General features: G+C 57.4%; 3 protein-coding genes across 3 annotated transcripts; all 3 read left to right on the top strand.

Annotated features, from left to right (window-relative positions):
- Window positions 1-5273: 5273 nt before the first annotated feature.
- LMXM_36_0750 (conserved hypothetical protein) lies at window positions 5274-9131 on the top strand (the record flags this gene model as incomplete). The annotated part of the gene is made up of 1 exon (XM_003874371.1): window positions 5274-9131. One exon carries the CDS (start codon window positions 5274-5276, stop codon window positions 9129-9131), a length of 3858 nt encoding a protein of 1285 aa, XP_003874420.1.
- Window positions 9132-13054: 3923 nt separating this feature from the next.
- Window positions 13055-15622, top strand: LMXM_36_0760 (conserved hypothetical protein; the record flags this gene model as incomplete). The annotated part of the gene is made up of 1 exon (XM_003874372.1): window positions 13055-15622. The coding sequence occupies one exon, from the start codon at window positions 13055-13057 to the stop codon at window positions 15620-15622; it is 2568 nt and encodes an 855-aa protein (XP_003874421.1).
- A 1629-nt stretch (window positions 15623-17251) lies between these two features.
- Window positions 17252-18565, top strand: LMXM_36_0770 (conserved hypothetical protein; the record flags this gene model as incomplete). The annotated part of the gene is made up of 1 exon (XM_003874373.1): window positions 17252-18565. The coding sequence occupies one exon, from the start codon at window positions 17252-17254 to the stop codon at window positions 18563-18565; it is 1314 nt and encodes a 437-aa protein (XP_003874422.1).
- Window positions 18566-19834: the final 1269 nt, after the last annotated feature.

Raw genomic sequence — 19834 nt, forward strand, 5'->3', positions numbered from 1 at the left:
TGTGCGTGTGAGTGTGTTCCGTTTTTTTTCGCTTGTCTTTTTCTGTCCATTTCATTTTTTTCCCTCCCCTTTTTTTTGCCTTTGTGTGTGTGCCTGAAAAGCTGCAGCGTACACAAGTGTAAGCCTCTTTTTCTTTTCCGCCGCTGTGGTATGAGCGCGTGCGAGCGCGCGTGTGTGCTCATCGGTGTCTGCGCGCGCGCATGTATGTGTATGAGTGTCTCTCTCTATCTCTGTCTCTGCGGCTGAGAGATCCCCTACTGTTTTCTTTTTCTATTGCCTTCCTTGGTGTCTTTACTCGTCGTGTCCTTCGCTCTTGTGTGCTCTTGTGTGATGTATGACCGCCTCTCATTGCGGGACTTTCATTTTGTTCGTGTGCTCCTTTCTCTACCGTTGTTTCGCCCCGACTTGTATTTTCGTGAGGGAAACACAAAACAGCAACACCAACAAATGAACCGGCAACACTCATGGGTTTGAATTTTTCGTTTTCTTTTTTTTTTCACCATTTTCGTTGTGGCAGGAAAGTGTTGCGCTTTGAGGCGGGCGACTATGTATCGTCCCCCCTTTCTCTCTCTGTGTGCGAGTGACTTCAGCCGTTGTCTGCATCTCTCTCGGTCTCTCTCTCTGCGAGAGTGCCTGTATCGATGTGTTTGCGTTTAGATGTGAAGTCTGCTTCCTGTTGCCCGCGGTGTTATAACGAAGCCTTTCTTTTAAAGGACCTGCTTTGGTTTGTTTGTTAGTTTCTCTTTGCCTTGTTTTTTTTTTGGTTGCCAGAGAGAACGAAGAACGCAACAACGACGCTTAATAACACGGAACCGATGGGAGGAATAGGAGCAGAGATGGGGGTTGTGTGTGTGTGGAAGGGTGTCCCTCACGGCCTCCCCGTTCCCTCCCCCCTCCTCCTCCTCTTCCTCCCAAACTCTGAACCTCCGTCACGGGAATCAAACGGCACCGGTGATGCTCTTGTGGCAACATCCACGCACACATTCCCCATATATATGTCTCCTTCCCGTCTCTGCTCTCGTTCTCTCCGTCCACACCCCTCTTCCTTTTCGTTTACAGTTGTCTTTCGTTTTTTCCCCCTGTTCCTGCTTCCGCCAAGCCACCACATTTTCGTCACTGTCGCCCCTTCATTTTTTTTGTTTGCATTGCTTTCTTTTCGTTTGTGTGCTCCTCTCTCTCCTCGCCTCTTTTATGCCCTTCCTCCTTTTTCCTTCTCCTCCTTCGGTGTGTGCGTGTGTGTGTCTGTCTGTGTGCATGCTGGTACATTTCTCTCTTCCTCTCCCCTTGCCCGTTTCCCTTCATCGCCCCCTCGACTCTGCCATCCGCGTACGCCCGTTCTTCCCTCCTGCGTCTGTGCGACTGAAGAGGGAGGGGAAAGGGTGCGCTCATCCCCCCGACATGGGGTCTCGTGGAGGCCCAAATGGACCATGTCCTCTCGTGCTTTGATTGTGCACCTTTTTTTAAACTTCCCTCGATCGAAACGCATCGGCAATCTTCTTTCGCAGTGGCTACCGAGAGAAAGAGGGGATGGGTAAAGGTGAGACGGAGACAGAAGGGAGGTGATGTCGGTAGTCGTACCAAGTAACACGACCTCACAAACATGTGGAGCTGTGGGGAGAACAAGGGTGCGAAAGCGTTTGACCAAAAATCGTCGGACGATGGGCCGCGCCACATTAGTTGTTTGAAAGGAACTCAGTCGGCGAAAGACGTGAGTATCGGAGGCACGGGGGTAGTTGGAAGAGGGAGCGCGACAGGCACCACCTCGACGCTCCTTGTCTCTTTTCTACAGCGTCCTCTCTTGACACACACACACACGCAACGCGGGCTCTCTGGGCAAGGACGAAGAAAGCGTGAAAAAAAAGAAAGCGGACGTGAGAGAGATAAACATCAGGCGACTCGTCATTTAAATGCGGTAGACGACAAAATGAGCGGTCTCTGTGTGCATGTTTATGTGTGTGCCTGTAACGCGTTTTCTGCGCTTTTTTTCCTTGTACTATTTTTCTTTCTTTTTGTATTTTTCTGGTCTTTCTCAGTCTTCAGGCTCGCCATCTTTGTTTTTTTTTTCGTCTTTGCCCCCTTTTATTTATTGTGTGTGTCTGTGTGCATTGTTGTCTCTCTTGCCCAATTGCGCGTTGGCGTTGTCGTTATGCACTTTTTATTTATTTAGTGAGGGTATCGTCGATTCCATACGCAGTTGTCTAAACTTCCTCATACAGTTTTATGGCGTACTCGTTTTCTGTTTTCTCCTGCGCCTTCAGTTGTGTCTTCATCCTTTGGCCTTTTTTCGCCATTCTCGCTGTCCTCGCGTGCGTGCGTTCGTGAGTGTGATCTACCGCCGCTCTCCGTCTCGCCGGTATGTGAAGCTCTCACTCCGATGTTTGTGCTGTTTCCAACGTCTCGTGTTTCCTTTTTTTTCTCTCTCCTTCGCCTCCATGCTTCGTCCCTGTGTATTTTTCGAGGCGTGACTTTTTTCTCCTCGTTTTTTTTTGTTTTCCACTCAGAGATGCGGCGGTGGGCGAATCGCGAGAGAAGCACACGGACGGATTAGGAGGCAGAAGATCAAGCGAGAAGAAAAAAGAGGCGCTATATACCCCCCCCCCCCACCCACCCACCCACACACACACACACACATGCAGGTGGAGAAAACAAAAAAACGCCTTTTGAATCGCGCCCCACCCCCACTGACACAGAAAAAGAGTGCGAAGCGACACGCCTCAGAAGAAGAAAAGCAAAAAAAGAAAATGAAGCAAGCAAAGCACATCTAGGAAACACTTTTTTTCGTTTTTTTTCGAAACGGCCAAAAACGAACAACGCTGTGAGCCTCTCGCACGCTCCATCTACCAATGTGTGAATGTCTCTCACTCTTTCTCTTCCTGTGTCGGCGGCAGACTCTATCATGCTGTTTTCCCACACCTTCCCCCCTCCCCTCCCTCTCAAAGAAAACTTTCATGTTTCTCTCTGTCCTCCATTCCCCTCGATGCCGGTGCGCCAGTGTGTACCTCAAACCTGCCCTACACTGTTTTCGTTTTCTTGCTGTTGATCTTCCCGTTGATGGACACCCTCTCCACTCCCCTCAAAAGAAAAAAAAATAGGACCTTCCCCTTCCCCTCATCCATTCTCCTTCTCGAAAAGAGAAACGAAACGGAACTGCAGTGCACGCAAAACCGTCGCCACGTGACACCCTAACGCACACAAAGAAAAGGAGCGGAGACAAAAGAGTTGCGGTGAAGAGCTACCCCTTCACTCGGTGTTCAAGGGGTGAGGGACATAGATTGCTGTGGGGACGGAGAGGATAGGAGGCAGCGCGTCGTCTTGTGTAGCAGCTGTGAGGCGCTGTTGTCTCGCATAGTCGAGCAGCCCACGCACCCTCCTCTTCTCCTACCTGTGACTTTCTTTCTCCTCCTGCGCTCCCTGTCTTTCTCCGGCGAGACTGGTGGGGAAAGGGAGGCGTGCAAGGGTGCACTTGTGATGAGGTCCGTACACCGGCTCTGTGTTTCGTCTCCCGCTCAGCTTTTCAGGGCACACGCGTCTCTCTCGTTTCTTTTCTGCCAGCGCCGCTCCGGTTTTTCCCGAGGCTCCATTCGCCGTTGTGACGCTGAGCCTCCTCCCCTCATCTCTTCGCCTCCTCCACCCTCACTCCATCTTTCTCTGTCCTTTCCCACGCCTTTCTCGCTTCGATGCGCCGCTGCCACATAAACAAACCAATGCGAATACATTTGCTTCTCTCTCCCCTTCCGCACTCACTCTCGTGCTTCTAACATGTGCATGTCTTGCGGTTTTCGCGTTGCTTGCTGCGGCGCCTCCCTACACCTACCCAACGCTTTCTCACGCATCTCGGCGTGTGTGAATCCCCGTCGCCATATACGCCGCACCGCACCGGTAGCTGAACTTTCTCCTTTCCTCTAATTCTCCACAACTGTCCCTGCCGCGCCATCAATTTGTTTGCTGGGCGCTTGCGTGAAGGTGCTATACTCGTCGTACCGACGTTTTACTGTCTTGGGGCGTTCACCCAGCCAGCCTTCCGCCTGGGTGCTTGTCCAAGGCGCGAATACACAGGGATACACCGGCACGAACAAGAGGCTGCGTGTAAGCACGTTGGTAGTCCGCCACCCTCTCTTGCGGACTCCCCATCGTTTCACGCCTTGTCAAATCTCTCCTTGCTTCGTCATCTTTTTTTTGTTGCTCTCTCTTGTCAGCGACCACGATTAACAACACAGAGAACACACACAATTGAATCTTAGAGCAGCAGCAGCACCTGCATATCTAATCTCGTGTTGTCCCTCTACTTCATGGGATACTTTTTTTTCGCCTTTCTCCGTGCACTTCTCTCTCTTTCTCTGTGTGTGCGCGCGCATCTTTTCGACATCGCGATTTTTGTGGATTTCCATTGCCTGCCTTCCCCCTTCACCTTTTTTTTTACCCCCTCGCTCGTGTCTTGTCCCTAAGCACGAGCGGGTCCATTCGTCTTTGTGCTTATTGCCTGCAAAGGTTGTTTCCTCCCTCCTCCTGACCCATCGACGTGGCGTGATTCGCACTCATCTGCCTTTCCTCCATTCAGGCGCCATCCAGGAACGGACGAACCGAATCACAAACGGAGCATAGACGCTGACTTCGCGGTAGACGCGCTCATCGACGCACACACCTTTGCTCATTATACCGACAGCAGCAAAGGAAAAAAAAACGTGCCCATTCCCTGCTTTTTTTTGTTTTGATCGTGTCTTTATCTGTTTGAATTTCTTTTTCGCATGGGAGGGGTGCGGACAAGGCACACGCACACGCACACGCACACGCAAGCAGTGAGGATCTGGTGAGGGAGACGCACCGACTTCTTTTTTTGTGGTACCCGTCTTTTCGGTGACTGCTTTGCCCCTCCCTCACTCCCCCACCCCGCGACACACATACACACACCTCAGTCCTCGTCTTCCTTTTTCATGCTTGCTGCTTCGCTCTTTTCTCCTGTGCAGCTCCTTTTATATGGTGTCTGTCTGTGTGCGTGTTGTCTTTCATATCCCGTTCCTCCCCTCCTCTACCCTGTTTCCCTCAGTGCGCATATGGGTGTGCGCCTGCCTGTCTGTCAGCCGTTGCTTGTGTCTGACTCGTCTGCTGGCCTCTTCTTCCCTCCCACTATAGCGACTCTTTGATGTTTTTCTTTTTTTTTGCCGTCTTGCTCCCTCCTTCGAGTCGAATCAGCTTCATCTGTTGAATCCGCCTATCGGCCACTTTGACCTCTCTACTCTACTACTTGCTCCTGTTGCGCAGAGGCGCAGACGAGCATGTCTGCTATTTCTCCTTCTGTGACTCCCGTCACGCTGCGCTCCGTATCCGGCAAGAGCCTACTGCTGACGCCGCCCGTGACGCTGGCGACGGTGTTGGAGGTTGCTACTGCCCCACCTTTCTCTTTCGCACCGGAAAGCGTTAAGGTCATTCTTCATGGTCGCATTGTGCGCCTCCTCCAGTACCAACAGCAGCACGGGAGTGACTTGTTCAAGCTTCCTCTTGATGCCTCCGCGTACACGCCACCCAGGACAACTGCCAAGTGCGCCAATTCTGTCGTGCTTGCGTCATCATCCTCCTCCGGCGCCGAGTTCAAGGCTGAGCCCCGCTCTGTCATTGTCTATGGGGTGCCGCAGCGCATTCGGGCGACCGCCTCAGCACCGCGCTCCGGTGCACAGGAGCCGGTAGCCCTCTCCACCCCCTTCGCTGAGGCTTCCGGAAAATCGCTCCCATTGTCCACTCCTCCCCGCGCCGGACAGCAGGAGTGTTCTGACAGTACCTGCACCACTGTCGCTGCGACGCCTACCACTGCGAAAGTGAGCCGGCGCGCTTCGTTGGTGCGGTTACCCATCAACTCACCAACGACACATGTCGCTGCCATCAAGGGCCCTCTACCGTACCCGCACAGCCCTGATGGTCTCCATGAGCTTGGCAAGATCTGCGCCGAGTTCGATTCGGACGACGACGAAGACCTCATCACGCTGCTGCAGGGCGCGCCGCCGAGTATCTACAACCATCCCACGGTACTCTACATGTCAAACAAGGTAAAGGGTGATTTGGTCATTCTGCAGGCGGCGATGGAGCAGATCGCGCGCGTGTCGCCAGTCTTCTTCGACTGGATCGTCGAGAATCCACAGAGGTTCTTGAGTGCGCTCAACCGTGGCGGTGAGCGTTCGTTGCAGCAAGTAAAGGATCAGCTTCGCATGCTGGCCATGCGAGCTATGGCAGACCAGATGAGCGGCGAGACGCCGTCCCGCCATGTAATGATGTTGGAGGTGAACACGAGGGATGGCTCGCCGGACGTGTACCAGGTCGAGGTACAGGTAGGCGATTTCTCCGACGCGTCGACCCCAAGCGACTCTCTCACGGCGAACAGTCTCGCCGACAACAACTCGGCGGAGGAGGAGAGGGAGGACGGGGAAGACAGCGTGAACACGGGTGACGAGCTGGAGGAGAACGACACGGCTGCATCGAGCATCGATGCATCTGCCAAGGATGGCGGCGTTGCCGGAGGCACGGAGGAGGAGGAAGAAGAGGACGAGCGACATCGGGGCGCCATTCTTTTGTCGAGCACCCCGGCTCCTCATGAGGACCCACTTGCTTCGCATCCGCCGTCGGATGCGGTGCCGTCGCCGGACCGTGCGGTGACGGGTGCCATGCTGTCGAACGAGGGTAGCGTGACTACGGCGGAGGAAAGAACGTCCGCTGAGGAACGCGAATTGTCGTTGACCCCGTCTACCCCCGCAGATGCCGTGGCTCGCCGCTCATTCCCTCCCCTGCCCTCGACATCTTCGACTGCCGCCAGGTCGGCCTCTCTCAACGTGGCAGCAAGTCTGGCCACGCCAGCCGTTTCTCCACATGAAGACATCGACGCCGAGGACGTGCTACTATCGGGTCTACGGAAGGAGCTGCAGCACGTCCACTCCTTAACGCAGCAGTGGGTGCATCAGGCCACTGGCGACGCGGCACACAGAACGCACACCGCTATCATGAAACTCCGTCGCGATCTCTTCACCGTGCTGAACGATCTCATTACAACCTCGTCCACGCCCGCTTCCTTGTTACGGAGCTTCGGGGATGTGCGGCGCCTTGCACTTCTTGCCTGCGACTTCTTCTCCGCAGCTGAGGAGTTTTATGTGCAGCTGGATGAGCAAGGTGTGCGCTCGTCCGTGTTTGGCGAGACGCCGCAGGACTCGGTGGCGGCATGGGCGGTTGTGGCCGCGCTGAGTCGCCTTCTCGTTTGCGACGTGGACGCTGCGGTGGAGCGGCAGCTGCAGCAGGGTGCACCTGGTCTTAGCCGCGTAGGTGCGCTTCGCTCGCTGCAGCACATCAACTCGATTCGGGAAAACCCTGCGCTGCGCTGGACAACCGCCGAGGGGCCAGAGGAGCTCTTGATGGCTCTCCTGCAGCTCTGTCGCCAGCAGCGGGCAGTGGTGCTGTGGTACAGCAGCCACTATGTCCTGAAGGAGGTGGGCAAGACAATCCAAACCATGGCCTACATCCTCGGCGGCCGGGGGGAGGCCCAGCAGACGGTGACGGTGCAGCGCTTGAAGGTGACGAGCAAAGCTCATAAGCAGGACGAGGTGGCCGACTGCATAACCACGTTGTCGGACGCGCGGGCGGAGACAGACACTTTGTCGTACGCTGTACGCTGTCAATGGTTCTCTCTCATGCGCAGCCGCTATCAGCGACTCGTGCTCCCCATCGAAAAGGACCTTCCATTGCCCCACATGACATCGGACCCGCTCTACGTGTGCGACACGCGGCACGTGCTGCCCCCCAAAGGCAGCGGTGCACGCCCAGAGACGTTACGCGGCACCATGGACAGTGCGGCTCGCTGGTGGGCCGGGTACTGTGACGATCGACACACCTGCTGCGCTGACAAGTGGTGCCTGGCACTGACGGAACGGTTGTGGAATGTCGTGACGGCCATGGAGAACGCTACTGCGGAGGCGACTGCAGAGAACGTGGCTCTTGTGCTGACGTGTGACGGGACTGAAGCAAGTTCCACGAACTCGCTTTCACTGGAGGCAGCAGCGCGTGACTGGCTAGGCGACATAACATGGATCCCGGTCGACAAAGTTGTAGTACCATCGGCGGCAACAGCATCGACAACGGTGTCACGTTCCGTCGCTCGACACTCTGCAGTCCTTTTCGAGCAGGTGTGCCCCCCAGCGGAGGCTAAGGACGAGACAGCAGCGGCGGACCACCCTTCCAGCGTTGCTGGTGTTCATGGTATGCCGCCCCTCTTCAGCGGGGATGTGCATATGGTGGATGTGGCTGCGATGGCCCCAGGGCATAGGCCAGTGCTGGAACTGGCTTGCGGCGCAGCGTTGCCGACGTACTTGGCAACGGTTGTGCGCAACTTTGTATTGCCGGCCTCTGCACGCGAGCGGATCTTCTTGCGGCATTTGTTCGGCATGTTTGCGAAGTATCCACGCATCCCGGTGGCGGCGGCGGTGCGAGATGCAGCTCTCGCCAACGCACGCTGCCAGGACTCCCCGTGGCTGGTGAGTGAGTACGTGCTTTACGATTACGGCGGCGCATTATCGACCTTTGCGAACGCTGACGCAAAGGCAGACACCACCGCTGCAGTGGGTGCAGCTGGGACAGCAAAGCCGGCGTCATCTACCACCGCCGCAGCCCTGCCGTCACCGATGACGAACCCATCGACCGAGTGCGTCAGCGACAATTTTGTGCGCATGCCGAGCGTGCCGCTGAGCAAGCGCTTGAGCATGCCTCGCCCGCTGCCGCCAACGCAGCGTAGACCTGTTCGCGCCACGCTTCGATCACAGCTCGCACGTGCTCAAGCGGCGGCCGGCGAGATGGAAAAGCGCCAGTACGCCCGCAGCCATGCCGTCGATGAACTGTACGAGATGATGCTTGGCAGCCTCCTTGAGCATCGGCCGACCGGTGAGGCCGATGTGCTGGACCATTTAGTGCATTACGTGGAGTCGTCGCAGGACGCGATGCGGGATCGCGTTTACGAGAGGCAGGCAGAGGCCGCCGCCGCTGCGGCACAGAAGGTAGCCCACAGCACCAAGCCCAGCCATTCTGCGGTGGGTGGTGGTAGCGGTTGTACGAAGCCCCAACCGCCAGGTGGAAAGCCCAACACTTTCGCGCGTCGCAGACAATGATTCCATCCACCATGCGTAACACGGGCCAGGTAACGATCAAGAGAACTGCTGGCTCTCTTCGGTGCCCTAAGCTGCTCATACTGGGGGATGCTACTGCACGCGCAACGTTTTCCTTTCCACTGTGTGTGTTGGGGTTGCCTTTCTGCGCGCTCTCTCCGATCTTCGCAGACGAGGCTAGGGGTAATCGCTTATCACCACACCTCCTTTGAGGTGCCACCTCAGCTCCCAGTATCTTCCTTGTCGGCTTCACCAAAGTCCCTTTGTGCGCTCGCGCGTGGTTGTCGGGGTGCCCCTTCCACTTGCCCCGCACACGCGCTCCTGTCAGGTGCGCGCGGATTGAGGTGGTGTTGAGGCGCCCCTGCCGGCACCGACTCGTAGCCGCGCCGGCGCCTGTCGCGGCACATGCGTGGCCAAGTGGCGCCGGCACGCCCCCCCTTCCCCCCTGCCCACGCTCCTCTCTCCCCTCCCGTGGCATCGACGGGAAATGGCAGGTGAAGGCAGCGAGCCCCCCTCTCCCTCCCCCCACACAGTGCATGGGTGCGACGTGCGCGGCCTTTCCTCCACCCGGCCGGGCGGGTGCGATGAGGCACGGGTGCCGGAGGCAGGACGAGAGCGCCGCGAACGGCACTGCGGAGCCCTCCCGGCTGCGGCGTGAAGGGTGCCCGCACCGCCTTGTGGGATGCGGCGGCAGGGCGCTGCGTCCTAGAGGGCCCGGATGTAGCCGCTGCGCCACAGGAGGCGGGTGCGCGTACTTTGACGAACGTGTTCATGGTGGAATGACACATGGCGAGGAGAATAGTTGTTGGGCTGTGCTGTCGTTGCTGTTGTTTTTCTGAAGGCACAGGGTTTTTTTGCTCGCCACCTCTCTACTCGGTTTCTCTCACCTTGTACTTTGGCGGTTCTGTCGGGCTTTTTCTTTTTTTTTAGTTCTCTGTGTGTCTGTGTGTGTGTGGGAGTGCGCCCGCCGAGGGCCGTTTGTTGTATTTCTTCCCAGACATGTGCATTGGTAGGTGGGCGATGTGCGCTGTCTTCGTGTACGATTGTTGTTTTCCCCCGCCCCTGAGTGTGCGAAGAGGTTCCGTTCTTGTGTCGTCACATTACCTTAGAGGGGAGGAGGCAGCGGCGCCTGATGCTCGTGGTGCGTGTCTCTTTCTTGTGTGTCTTGTCCTCTGGCCGCATCTCTCGCTGCGGAGCTTCGATGTGCTGCAGGTTTGTTGATTCTGCGTTCTCTGTCTTACCATTCCTAACAGCACTTGAAGGTGTGTACACTTTTCCTTCCTCCCTTGATCATCACCCGCGGTGCCGTGTCTTCAAGTTCGGTGGCACGTGCGTGTTCCCGGGACGCTTCTCTCTCTGTGCTACCTGTGCAAGGAGGGAAAGGACGCGGGGCAGACCCCCAGGCTTAGTGACCCTGGCGTCCCTGCGGGAAGGTGATTGCCGGAGTCGAAGTATGTGCAAGCGAGACGCACATATCGAAAAAAGAAAAGAAAACAACAACCGGCTCACTATGGGAGACGAAAAGACATGTGCAAAGGACGCATAGAGAGAAGGGAATGCGATTGCGGTGCGGTCTCGTGGCCATGTGTGTGTGTGTTGCCCTTTCAGGTCTGGTGCGATGTGCGCCGATGTAGAGTTTAGCTGGCCCCCTTTTTTAGCTTCTTTTGCGCTTGGCACGATCGGTCATGAGCCGATGACGTTGGTTTTCCGTATGGCGTTGTAGTTGCCAGTAATTGTGTGCTGGCGTATTTGGCACGCACACGGGTATGTCTCGCTGCAGCTCTGTTCTTCTTCCCTCCATGTCCTTTGCACGCCTCAGAAGAAGGACTGTGGTGAGGAAGGCAAAGTGGAGGGGTCTGCAGAACACCTGCGCTTGCTCTCTGTGTTGGCCACATACGCACATGTGCCCCGCTCTGCGAGCCTTCGTTTCCATCTGTATAGTCTTTTTTTTTACTTTTCGCTTTATTTGCGGTTCCTCCTGCATTTCCCGCTCCGTACTGAGGCGATCACACGTGGATGCTGAGCGCACACGACATTTTTGTAAACCTCAAAGAAACGAGCATACATGCAACAGCAGTCACAGGCCCGCGCGTACTCGACTGAGCAAGGCAATCGCATCAGCCCTTGTGGGGTACTCGACACAGTACGCCAGGGCGGTGTCCTGTGGTGGTGTGTACAGACGTTTGCGTGCGCTTATGAGGGCTTCCTGCACTCCTGCGTACGTGTGCACCGTTGTGTTAGTGTGGGTCTGCTTGCCTTCGGTGCAACTGCGCTTTGAGGGCAGGAACATGCAGTCACCGCCGTCGTCGTGGCAAGAAAACCGCTGCCGTGTAGCCTGTTTCTCTTCCCTCTTGTCTTCTCACTTGTTTCGTTGGGTATCTCATACCTAAATGTCACTCTTCCTCCACGCCTCCTCCGCTTCGCCTCTATGCCGTCCCCCTCCCCCTCCCCCTCCCCCCACACACATACACACAACACATCGGTTCAGGCTTTTTTCCGTGTGCTTTTGTTTCACCCTTTTTGTTGTGTCTTATCGTTTCGACTTCCTCCCTTGTTGGAGCAGGTTGCCCGTCCCGTTTCTTTCTTTGTCTTCCCTTTTTTTCTGTCCCTATGGGCTTCTAACGGCTTGACTAACGGAAAAGGGTCGGTAACGTGATAGAATCACCCCCCACCCCCTCGTTCTACTGCCACTCTCACGGCAACTGCGCCTCATACACACTTGCGGTCTCGTCCAGTCTTCACGCAGAGCGCTGGTGCGCAGCTGTTCTCTCTCCCCTTCTTTATCAGGTGCACCTCCGCACTTCGCACCATTTTAACTGGAGGCTGGCTTCGTTCTCCTGCTGCTACGTTGAGGGGTCCTTTCTTTCCTGCTTTTCAACTTCCGTTTTCTCTGTTTAGATAGAGCCAACTTTGTTTGGACTCATACAATGGACGCGCGCCGCACTGCCGTCTCTTCGTTTTCAGGAAACACTCTCGTGGGCGGTGGTGTTAGTGACACCGGTGCCCTTCACCGCGGCTTCAACGCACGTGAACTCAGCACTTCTGCTGCTGACGTCTCTGCTACCGACGCCGCTGCGTTGGCTGCAACCTCACCGTCCCTGTTTAAGCTGGACGGTTGTGCACCCTTTGCACGTCTTAGCCCTGCGCAGAACCGAGACTGCGGATTGAGGTGTGTGTCGGGCAGTGGTCTTTCGGCACGCACCAAGCGAAAGTCGACTTGCTCCGCCGGCGCCAGGCACACCATGGCGACGGCACAGGCTGCCGGTCCCTTGCCAGGCGCCGCGCCAGCATTCTCCTTGTGGGGAGTGAGGTGCATTCCTCGTCTGACCGGCGCTACCGCGTCGCGGAAAACGCCGCCTAAGCGTGTCTCATCCGCTTCGTCAGAATCACACTCTGCCGTCATTTCCGCTCGTCCATATTTGAACAACTACCTTTCCGGACAAGCCACGCCGTCATTCAGTAGCACTGGCACACAAATACGACTCTCGTATCCTCTTCGGTCCGCTTCTGCACCCCGTGAACGCGCCGCCGCGGCGCCGCCCGCGCCTGCCGACGGCTCTTCAGCCTCTCGTTCCACGGTCGACTCGACCAAGGAGAGAGTCGAAGAGCTCGCATCCGCGCTTGCAAGTTTCGCGGCGCCAGAGGAAGGAGCTCCGAAAAGAGCACGCAGCGTGAGCCCGGCGCCGCCCTTTCCTGCTTCTTCGTCAGCGAGCTGCGCCGCTGGCAATCACGTGGTCCCCGTGCGCCCGTTCCTGCGGCCGCACCTTCCTTCATACCGGGGCGAAGGGCTATGTGAGCGTACTCACGTGCCAGGAATGATCGATGCGGGTAAGTCGTCGAAGTTACACTCACGCCTCGCCACGTTCACGCGGCGAGCGGCTAGTGCGACTCAGAACGCAGGGCGTCAGCGCCCGCCAGCCGTGCGCATGACGCGGTCCTCGACGCTGAACCGACCGGTGCTACTTACCAAGGATGCCTCTCGCGCGCACCCAGGCGCTGCTTATGACACCTCATCTGGCGCGCGCGCTGCGACTGCCGCGGGGGCGCGGTCCTATGCTTTGCCGTCTCCGAGCGTGTCTTCCGGTGACCTCTGCGACACCAAAGGGGCAAGCAGCGGTGAGGCCCGCGCGGGTCCTGCCGCAGGGACAGTTCAGTCCGTCTATCTCTCACGACCTTCACCACCCACGCCGCCGCCGCGGCCAGCGGGGCATCGGCGCTCTCGCCGGAACTCCCTCATCTCAGTGAAAACCAACTCGTCAGCTTCTTTTGTGCACCATGAGCAGAACGTTTCCCAAGACGAGGAGGCCACCGCGACCCTGCACTTCTTCAGCGCCATGCTAGACTTGCCGGTTGCCGAGGAAGAGGCGGAGAAGGAGCCGTGGTGCAGCTCTCTCGACGAGGACCTCACGATGGGCACTAGCTCTTCTGTACTGGGTGGGACGGGAAACATCCCGTTCACGGGGCAGTCCAGCGGCTCAGAGGCTGCCGCCACCCCCGTGTGCGAGGCGAGGAAAGGGGGCAGCGATGGCGGTGGCACACGCGCCCACTCCCACGACGCAATGGACTTTGCCGGCCCGCCGCCGAGCCCGTACACCAGCAAAGCTTCCGTCCACGAAGCCGGCACCGCTGGGGTTGTGGCGCGGCTCAAGGAGCGTGGCAACGCGTTTTTTTTGCGCGAAGAATTCGAGCTCGCCATTGCGACCTATACAGAGGCAATCCGGCTTGACCCTACCCACGAAGCGCTGTGGGGTAATCGCGCGTGTGCGTTTTTACTGAGTTTCCGCTACCTTCCCGCAGTGGCGGACTGCCTTTACGTGTTGCACATCCACCCCGGACACACAAAGGCGTGCTGGCGAGCCGCCAAGGCCTACGCAGCTGCGTACCGGTTGGTGGAGGCGAAGAAGTACTACCAGCTGGCTCAGCAGGCATGCGAGAGGGACGGCATGGGGCGGGGGTCGGCCTCGACCACTCGCAGAACGGCGTCTTCATCTTCGATACGCACCGACAGGGGTGGTGACGAGGCCCCAGATGACTCCCTTGCACGTGGCGCTGCGGAAAGCAGCTCCCCCGCGGCTGCTGGGACCTTTTGCGAGCACGACAGCCGCCTTCTGAAGTCGCAGAGAGAACGGCAAGTTCTGGCGACTGAGGAGGCGGCACTGGGGATGGTGGAAACTTACTGGCAGCATCTCCGTCACGAGCGGTGGGCGGATGCTTTAGCGACTATGGACAAGGTGCTGTCCTTGGCCAGCTACACAGGGCCGACAGCCGTCTCCTGGCAGGCGCTCCGGATCGAGGCGCTTCTCCACCTCCATCCAAAGAAGGCGTTATCCGAGGCGGAGGCTCTCTACCGTGCTTACCCGGATTCTCTGGAGCTCTACCCGGTACTGGCCAAGGCCATCTTCTACGATGTGCACGATGCTGCCGCAACCAAGCGGTGTCTTCGTTTGCTGGACGAGGCGGCAGAGAAGCGCTGCGGTCACAATCACCTACTGAAGGTGCACGTGCGCTACTGCGCGACGCAGCTGCGTGAACGACTTCCTGCGGACACCGGTAAAACCACCGCTGTACACATGGAGGCGTGGGGCAAGCTGCACTACCTCAGGGAGGACAGTCGCACCGCAGAGCTGCGCCATACCATCGAGAAATTTGCGCGGCACCGAGACGCCGGGAACGCAGCGTACGAGGCCGGTGACTGGGAGGCCGCGGCGTCCGCCTACACGCGCTGCCTCGAGACAGACCGCCTGAATCACGCACTCCTGGCGGCAGTATACTGCAATCGGACGGCGGTGTACATGCAAGCGGGCCGCTGGCGGGACGCACTCGGCGACGCAGACTCCGCCGTGGCTCTCTGCCCGCAGTACGCCACGGCGTATGCGAGGCGTGGGCGAGTGAAATTGTACCTACTTGCACAGGAATATAGGAGACAACGCGCCGTGCTCGCGAGCTCCTGCGCAGCGCCGTGGTCGGCGGCGATGAAGGAGCGGCTGCAAGGCTATGCTGACGCCGCCGTCACGGACCTGACGCGCGCGGTGGAGCTTTCACCGACGATAGAGCACAAGACGCAGCTGCAGCAGGCACTGGCGCAGCGCCGGGCTATTAAAGCCTCTCTGAAGCCCACTTGTGAGACACCGAAGTCCTCCATGCCGTTCTCAGCCGCATCCGCTTCCCAAGGGGAGAGACACCGCGGTCAGAGCGCGCATTCGCCGCCCCCGCACGCGGATGCGCGGCGTGCCGAGTCGGCGGCAGTGTGTGAGCTCACAGATCAGCTGAAGTTGCTTGGACTGAGCATCCTCGCGCCGTCGGCACCTGGCGAGTTCGGGAGGCTTCCAGAGCCGAAGGTGATCGCCAAGGCGTACCGAGAGGCGGCGCTTCGGTGGCACCCAGACAAGTGGATAACGGCCACCCCGCACGAAAAGCAGCAGGCAGAGCAGCAGTTCAAATCTATATGTGTCGCCTATCAGGCGTTGCGAGAGCGCAGTGGTGTGGTGTTTTGAGAGAGGGTAGGAGAGGGGCGCCAGTGGTCCAGAAGCGCTTTCGGAGGATGTGCGGCGCGCACTTGAGCAGCGACACAGACACGTGCACAGAGAATGAGACTGCTCTGCGCATCTCCCACGATCTCCTGCTCGACAACTTTCGCCTTTCTTGGCTGTAAATTACAGAAGACGAAAATGGCAGGTGTTGATGTATGCGCATTTCGGTGGTTCTGGTCCTGTTTTTAGAGTTGCTCTTTGTCCCCTCCATCGGCCAGTGTCTCTGTTGTTCCTTGGGTCTGCCGGTGCCCCTGCGCAGCTCTTATTTTTTTTTTCAGGTATGTGTGCGTGTGCGTTGGAGAGGGGAGAGGGCTTGTCTTGGTACACTTTACGTTGGTTTTGATGGTCCCTCTTTGCTCTTGGCGTTGCTGCCTCGACACCTCGGCTTGTTTTTTTTTTGCTTTGAGTGAGGGGGCGCGTCTTTACTTTTCTAATATCACGGACCTCCAAATGAGACACAAACACCTCTGCTCTCCACCACCTCCTTTTCTTGTCTCACTTCTCTCTCCGTTATTACTGCCCTCCGTCGTCTCTTCATCACTCCCCCTGTATTCTGGAATTTCGCTTTTCTTTTTTTGTGCGGTTGGGAGGGGGGACATGGGAGACTTCGCCTCCCCCCTCCTCCCTGTCGCGATACGACTGCTGCGTGCGTGGCTGTGTGCATGCTGCCTCTTCCAAGTGAAATGGATACGTTGGACAGTTTCTTGATCTCTCTCTATCCTAATCTCCTTTTCTTCCCTCTTTGAGATCGTTGAAGTTTTCCTGACATCGGCTCGGCTTCGTCTTTTGCGTCTGGCGTTGTGTGTGCGTTTACGGCGCGGCGAACAGTATAGTACACGAGGAAAAGAAAAGAGGAGGGGTCTCCTGTTGGCTGCCATACACATCCCACTCCTCCGCTTCCTGCCCTCCCTCCTATGCACCTCCTCCTCCTCCTCCGATGTCCCCCCGTCTGATTCAGTGGTTTGACCGCCTTTTCGCTCCTTCCCCATGTTCCTCTCGTTTTTTTATGCCCTTCGGATGCGGAGTCTCGACGCAGGCCGTTGGCTTGCGGTTTGCGAGAAGAAAAACGTTTTTTCCCTTTTGTTTCGTTGTGTGTGTGTGTGTTGTGCCCGTCTCACTGACCGCAAAGAAAAAAGAAGAAGACCAAGCGAGCGGTACAGCGGCCCCATACTTGTGGGCGACTCACACCATTCATTGCGTCGCTTCTCTGATGTGATGCTCATGACGCTGGCTGCCTCGTTAGGATGTCTTCCTGCTGATGCGATGTGACACACACACGCGCACACACACGTTACTCGTGGGCGACTCACACCCGCTCCCCGTCTTCCCTGATGTTTCGGTGATAATGCGCATCAGAAAGCTGCCGCTTGCAGACGGTGTGGCTGAGCACTTGCTACCTGGCTTCACCACCCCATTCATCGCCTTCTTCTCATGTGCTTTTCTTGAGCATAGACCGCGTCTGTGATGCTCCCTCTCACCTGCACCTAAGCCCACTCACAGAGGATCTGTCGCACGCTCTACTTCTCGAATTTCTCACCCGCGTCGATTCTACAGATTTTGTTACCATTCACTTTGAGGTCAAGTGGAGTCACCATGGCGACGGACCTCGATTGCTTTAGCACGTACATTGATCACCTCATTCTTCTTCTGGCGGCACGCTTCCATGCACCGCTGGACGTATCAGTTGAGGACTTGCTGCCCAGCAGCGTGAACCTGTCAGCCAAAGCACAATGCCCGTGGGAGCTGGTGGCCCGCTCCGTGCAGCAGGCGCTCCGCACCCCGCAGACCGCACAGGAGCGCCTCCTGATGCGCCATCTAGACGTGCACCACTTCTCGGCGTCGATGTGTAGGGAGAGGGCGCGCTACATGCAGTGGAAGCTGCAGGAGTGCCGGCGTCGTCGCGGCGACAAGCAGCAGCTCTTGCAATCACCAGCAGTGCCGTCAGAAGCCCGAGCAACCGCAAGCTCCACTGACGCCACGAGTGCCACAGCCGCGGTCCAGCCTCGCGATGTGAAATGCACATCTCTTCACAACGACGTTTCCTCTATCTACAAGCTCGTGCACCAGTCGCTGCCCTGTACGCTGGGCGACTCCGAGAGCGACGACGACAGCGAGGATGCGCAGGCGCCAACGGGGTCCGTGCAGTCGGTAGCGTCCGCGAGTGAGCCATCCGCATTCGAGAGAGTTCATGAGGTGTTCATGCGTACCCCGGCAGAGCAGGAGCGCGATGAGCTGGTCGCCCGCGCGCGGGACGAGTTTCTGAGTCAGGTGCAAGCACTGCAGTCCGTTTACTACGACAAGTATCACCGCTGGATGGATGCACCGGCAAGCGTCTTGGACCCTCCTCCCGCGTCGAGCAAGCAACCTGCGCGCACAAATGGCGCCGCCGCTGCGTTCGAGAGCGCTGCACCGCAGCGGGACTCAGAGAGTGAGCGGGCGGCGTTGCTGGAGGCCCTCGGGGCGGCAGCACCACCACCGCCTTGTCCCAGGACACAGGCGAATTACATCAACGGGAGCGGTGCCACTCACCGCACAGAGAAACCCCATACCCTCGCCTCCATGCTCCGCCAGGTGCAGCTGCAGCGCCCTTTGCGCCCCTCTGCCGTGCCGGATGACGTGCTGGAGAGCATGTACCGCGCGCGCGCCGAGTCTGAGGAGGCGACAAAGAACCTGTGCATCGCTAGTGGCTTGCGCAGCTCTCCCCCTGCAGCCTCCACCTCCGTGACTCCGTCGTTCGCCGGTGGTTCTGCTGATACCATAGTCGCGAAAGTTGTAGCTGTGGCACCATCCTTATCACAGCCTTCGTCCTCCGCGGAAGCGGTTCGAAAGGACACGGCGCCGCCAGCGAGCCGCCGCCGCCGCTGGCAGATTGTCGAGTACGATGATGATGATGATGGCGAAGGATAGCGCCTCACCAGTCATGGTTTTCTTGTTCACTTTCAGGCTCCCGCCATGGAAGTGAAGTAACTGCGTTCATGGATACTGGAAGGGAGCGGAGGGATTTTTCCATGGCAGCATGTACAAATATGCCGACGGTGAGCATCTTCCGCGCGCATGTGTTCTTTTTTTTTGGCTTCCCTGGCGCAACTTTCTCTATTGAGGCCCGCAAAGATGTATGGATTTGCATGGCACTATCGACATGCATGCGCAGCGGTAAGAGATGCCCGCGCATCTCCAAACCTGCCTATTTATGTGCATCCTCGCTCTTCTTTTTTTTTTGAACTCGTGTTGTGTTCACGTGGGCGTTGGACACACGTCTTCTCTCCCCTCTCGATTTCTGCGCTCTCGTGTGTTTTAGCCACTGTCTCCCTACCTGCCGAGTTTGCTGTTCTCCTGTGCATGCGCTACGGGCTATGTTCAGACGACTGCGACGTGCACGCTGTATTTCGGTCCTCATGATTAGTCAGAATGTTTGAGCGGATGCATGCACGCATGTGTGTGTGTGTGGCGTCCCGTAGATTGGTGGCCAACGCTTGCAGTGAGTAGGGTGGACGTTTTACTGCACCGTAGAGAAGACGACCGAATAGGAAAAGATCAGGACGAGTGCGGGCCATCTATGCTTTTCTACTGAGATTCACATCGTGGCCGCAAAGATGGTGCAAAGAAAAAATGCACGCAGGAAATCTGCGAAGTTTTCTCTTCTTTTTTTAGTACAAAAAAGGCGTTCCTGCATTGGCAGGCGACACGTGCTGATGCGCACGTTTTATAGAGCATATATGTCACCTCGATGGCATCACCGACAAAGCGATGAGAGTCGTCAAGGATGTTGTCCTCGACAGTTCGTAACTAGCTCCTTTTTTCTTCGACCCCCTCGTTTGCCGCGTGCATCGGTGTGTCCGTACTTGTGCCTGGCTCACACTGTGGCGCAGCCTTTCCGCTGTCACCTATGGCGGACATAAGGACTGTGGTTTCTCTGTGAGTGAGCGTGTGCAACGACACCGTGAGCTGGCTGCCGTATACACACGCACACGTCCACGGATGTACGGACGAAACGAACAGTCAAGCGCCTCTTTCCTTTTAAGGATGCGCCAGTGCTTTTCTGAATGCCCTTATTGCCGCTGTCCCTAACCCCCCTCCCTCCCTTTTTTTTGTTGTCCCTCTCGTTTCGTAACGCACGGGTATGCGCATGGCCAACACACGCACACGCCATTTCTGTGCATTGCCTCCGCGAGGTTG

The sequence above is a fragment of the Leishmania mexicana genome, chromosome 20 (genome assembly GCF_000234665.1).
Source record: "Leishmania mexicana MHOM/GT/2001/U1103 complete genome, chromosome 20".
Classification (NCBI taxonomy): Eukaryota; Euglenozoa; class Kinetoplastea; order Trypanosomatida; family Trypanosomatidae; genus Leishmania; species Leishmania mexicana.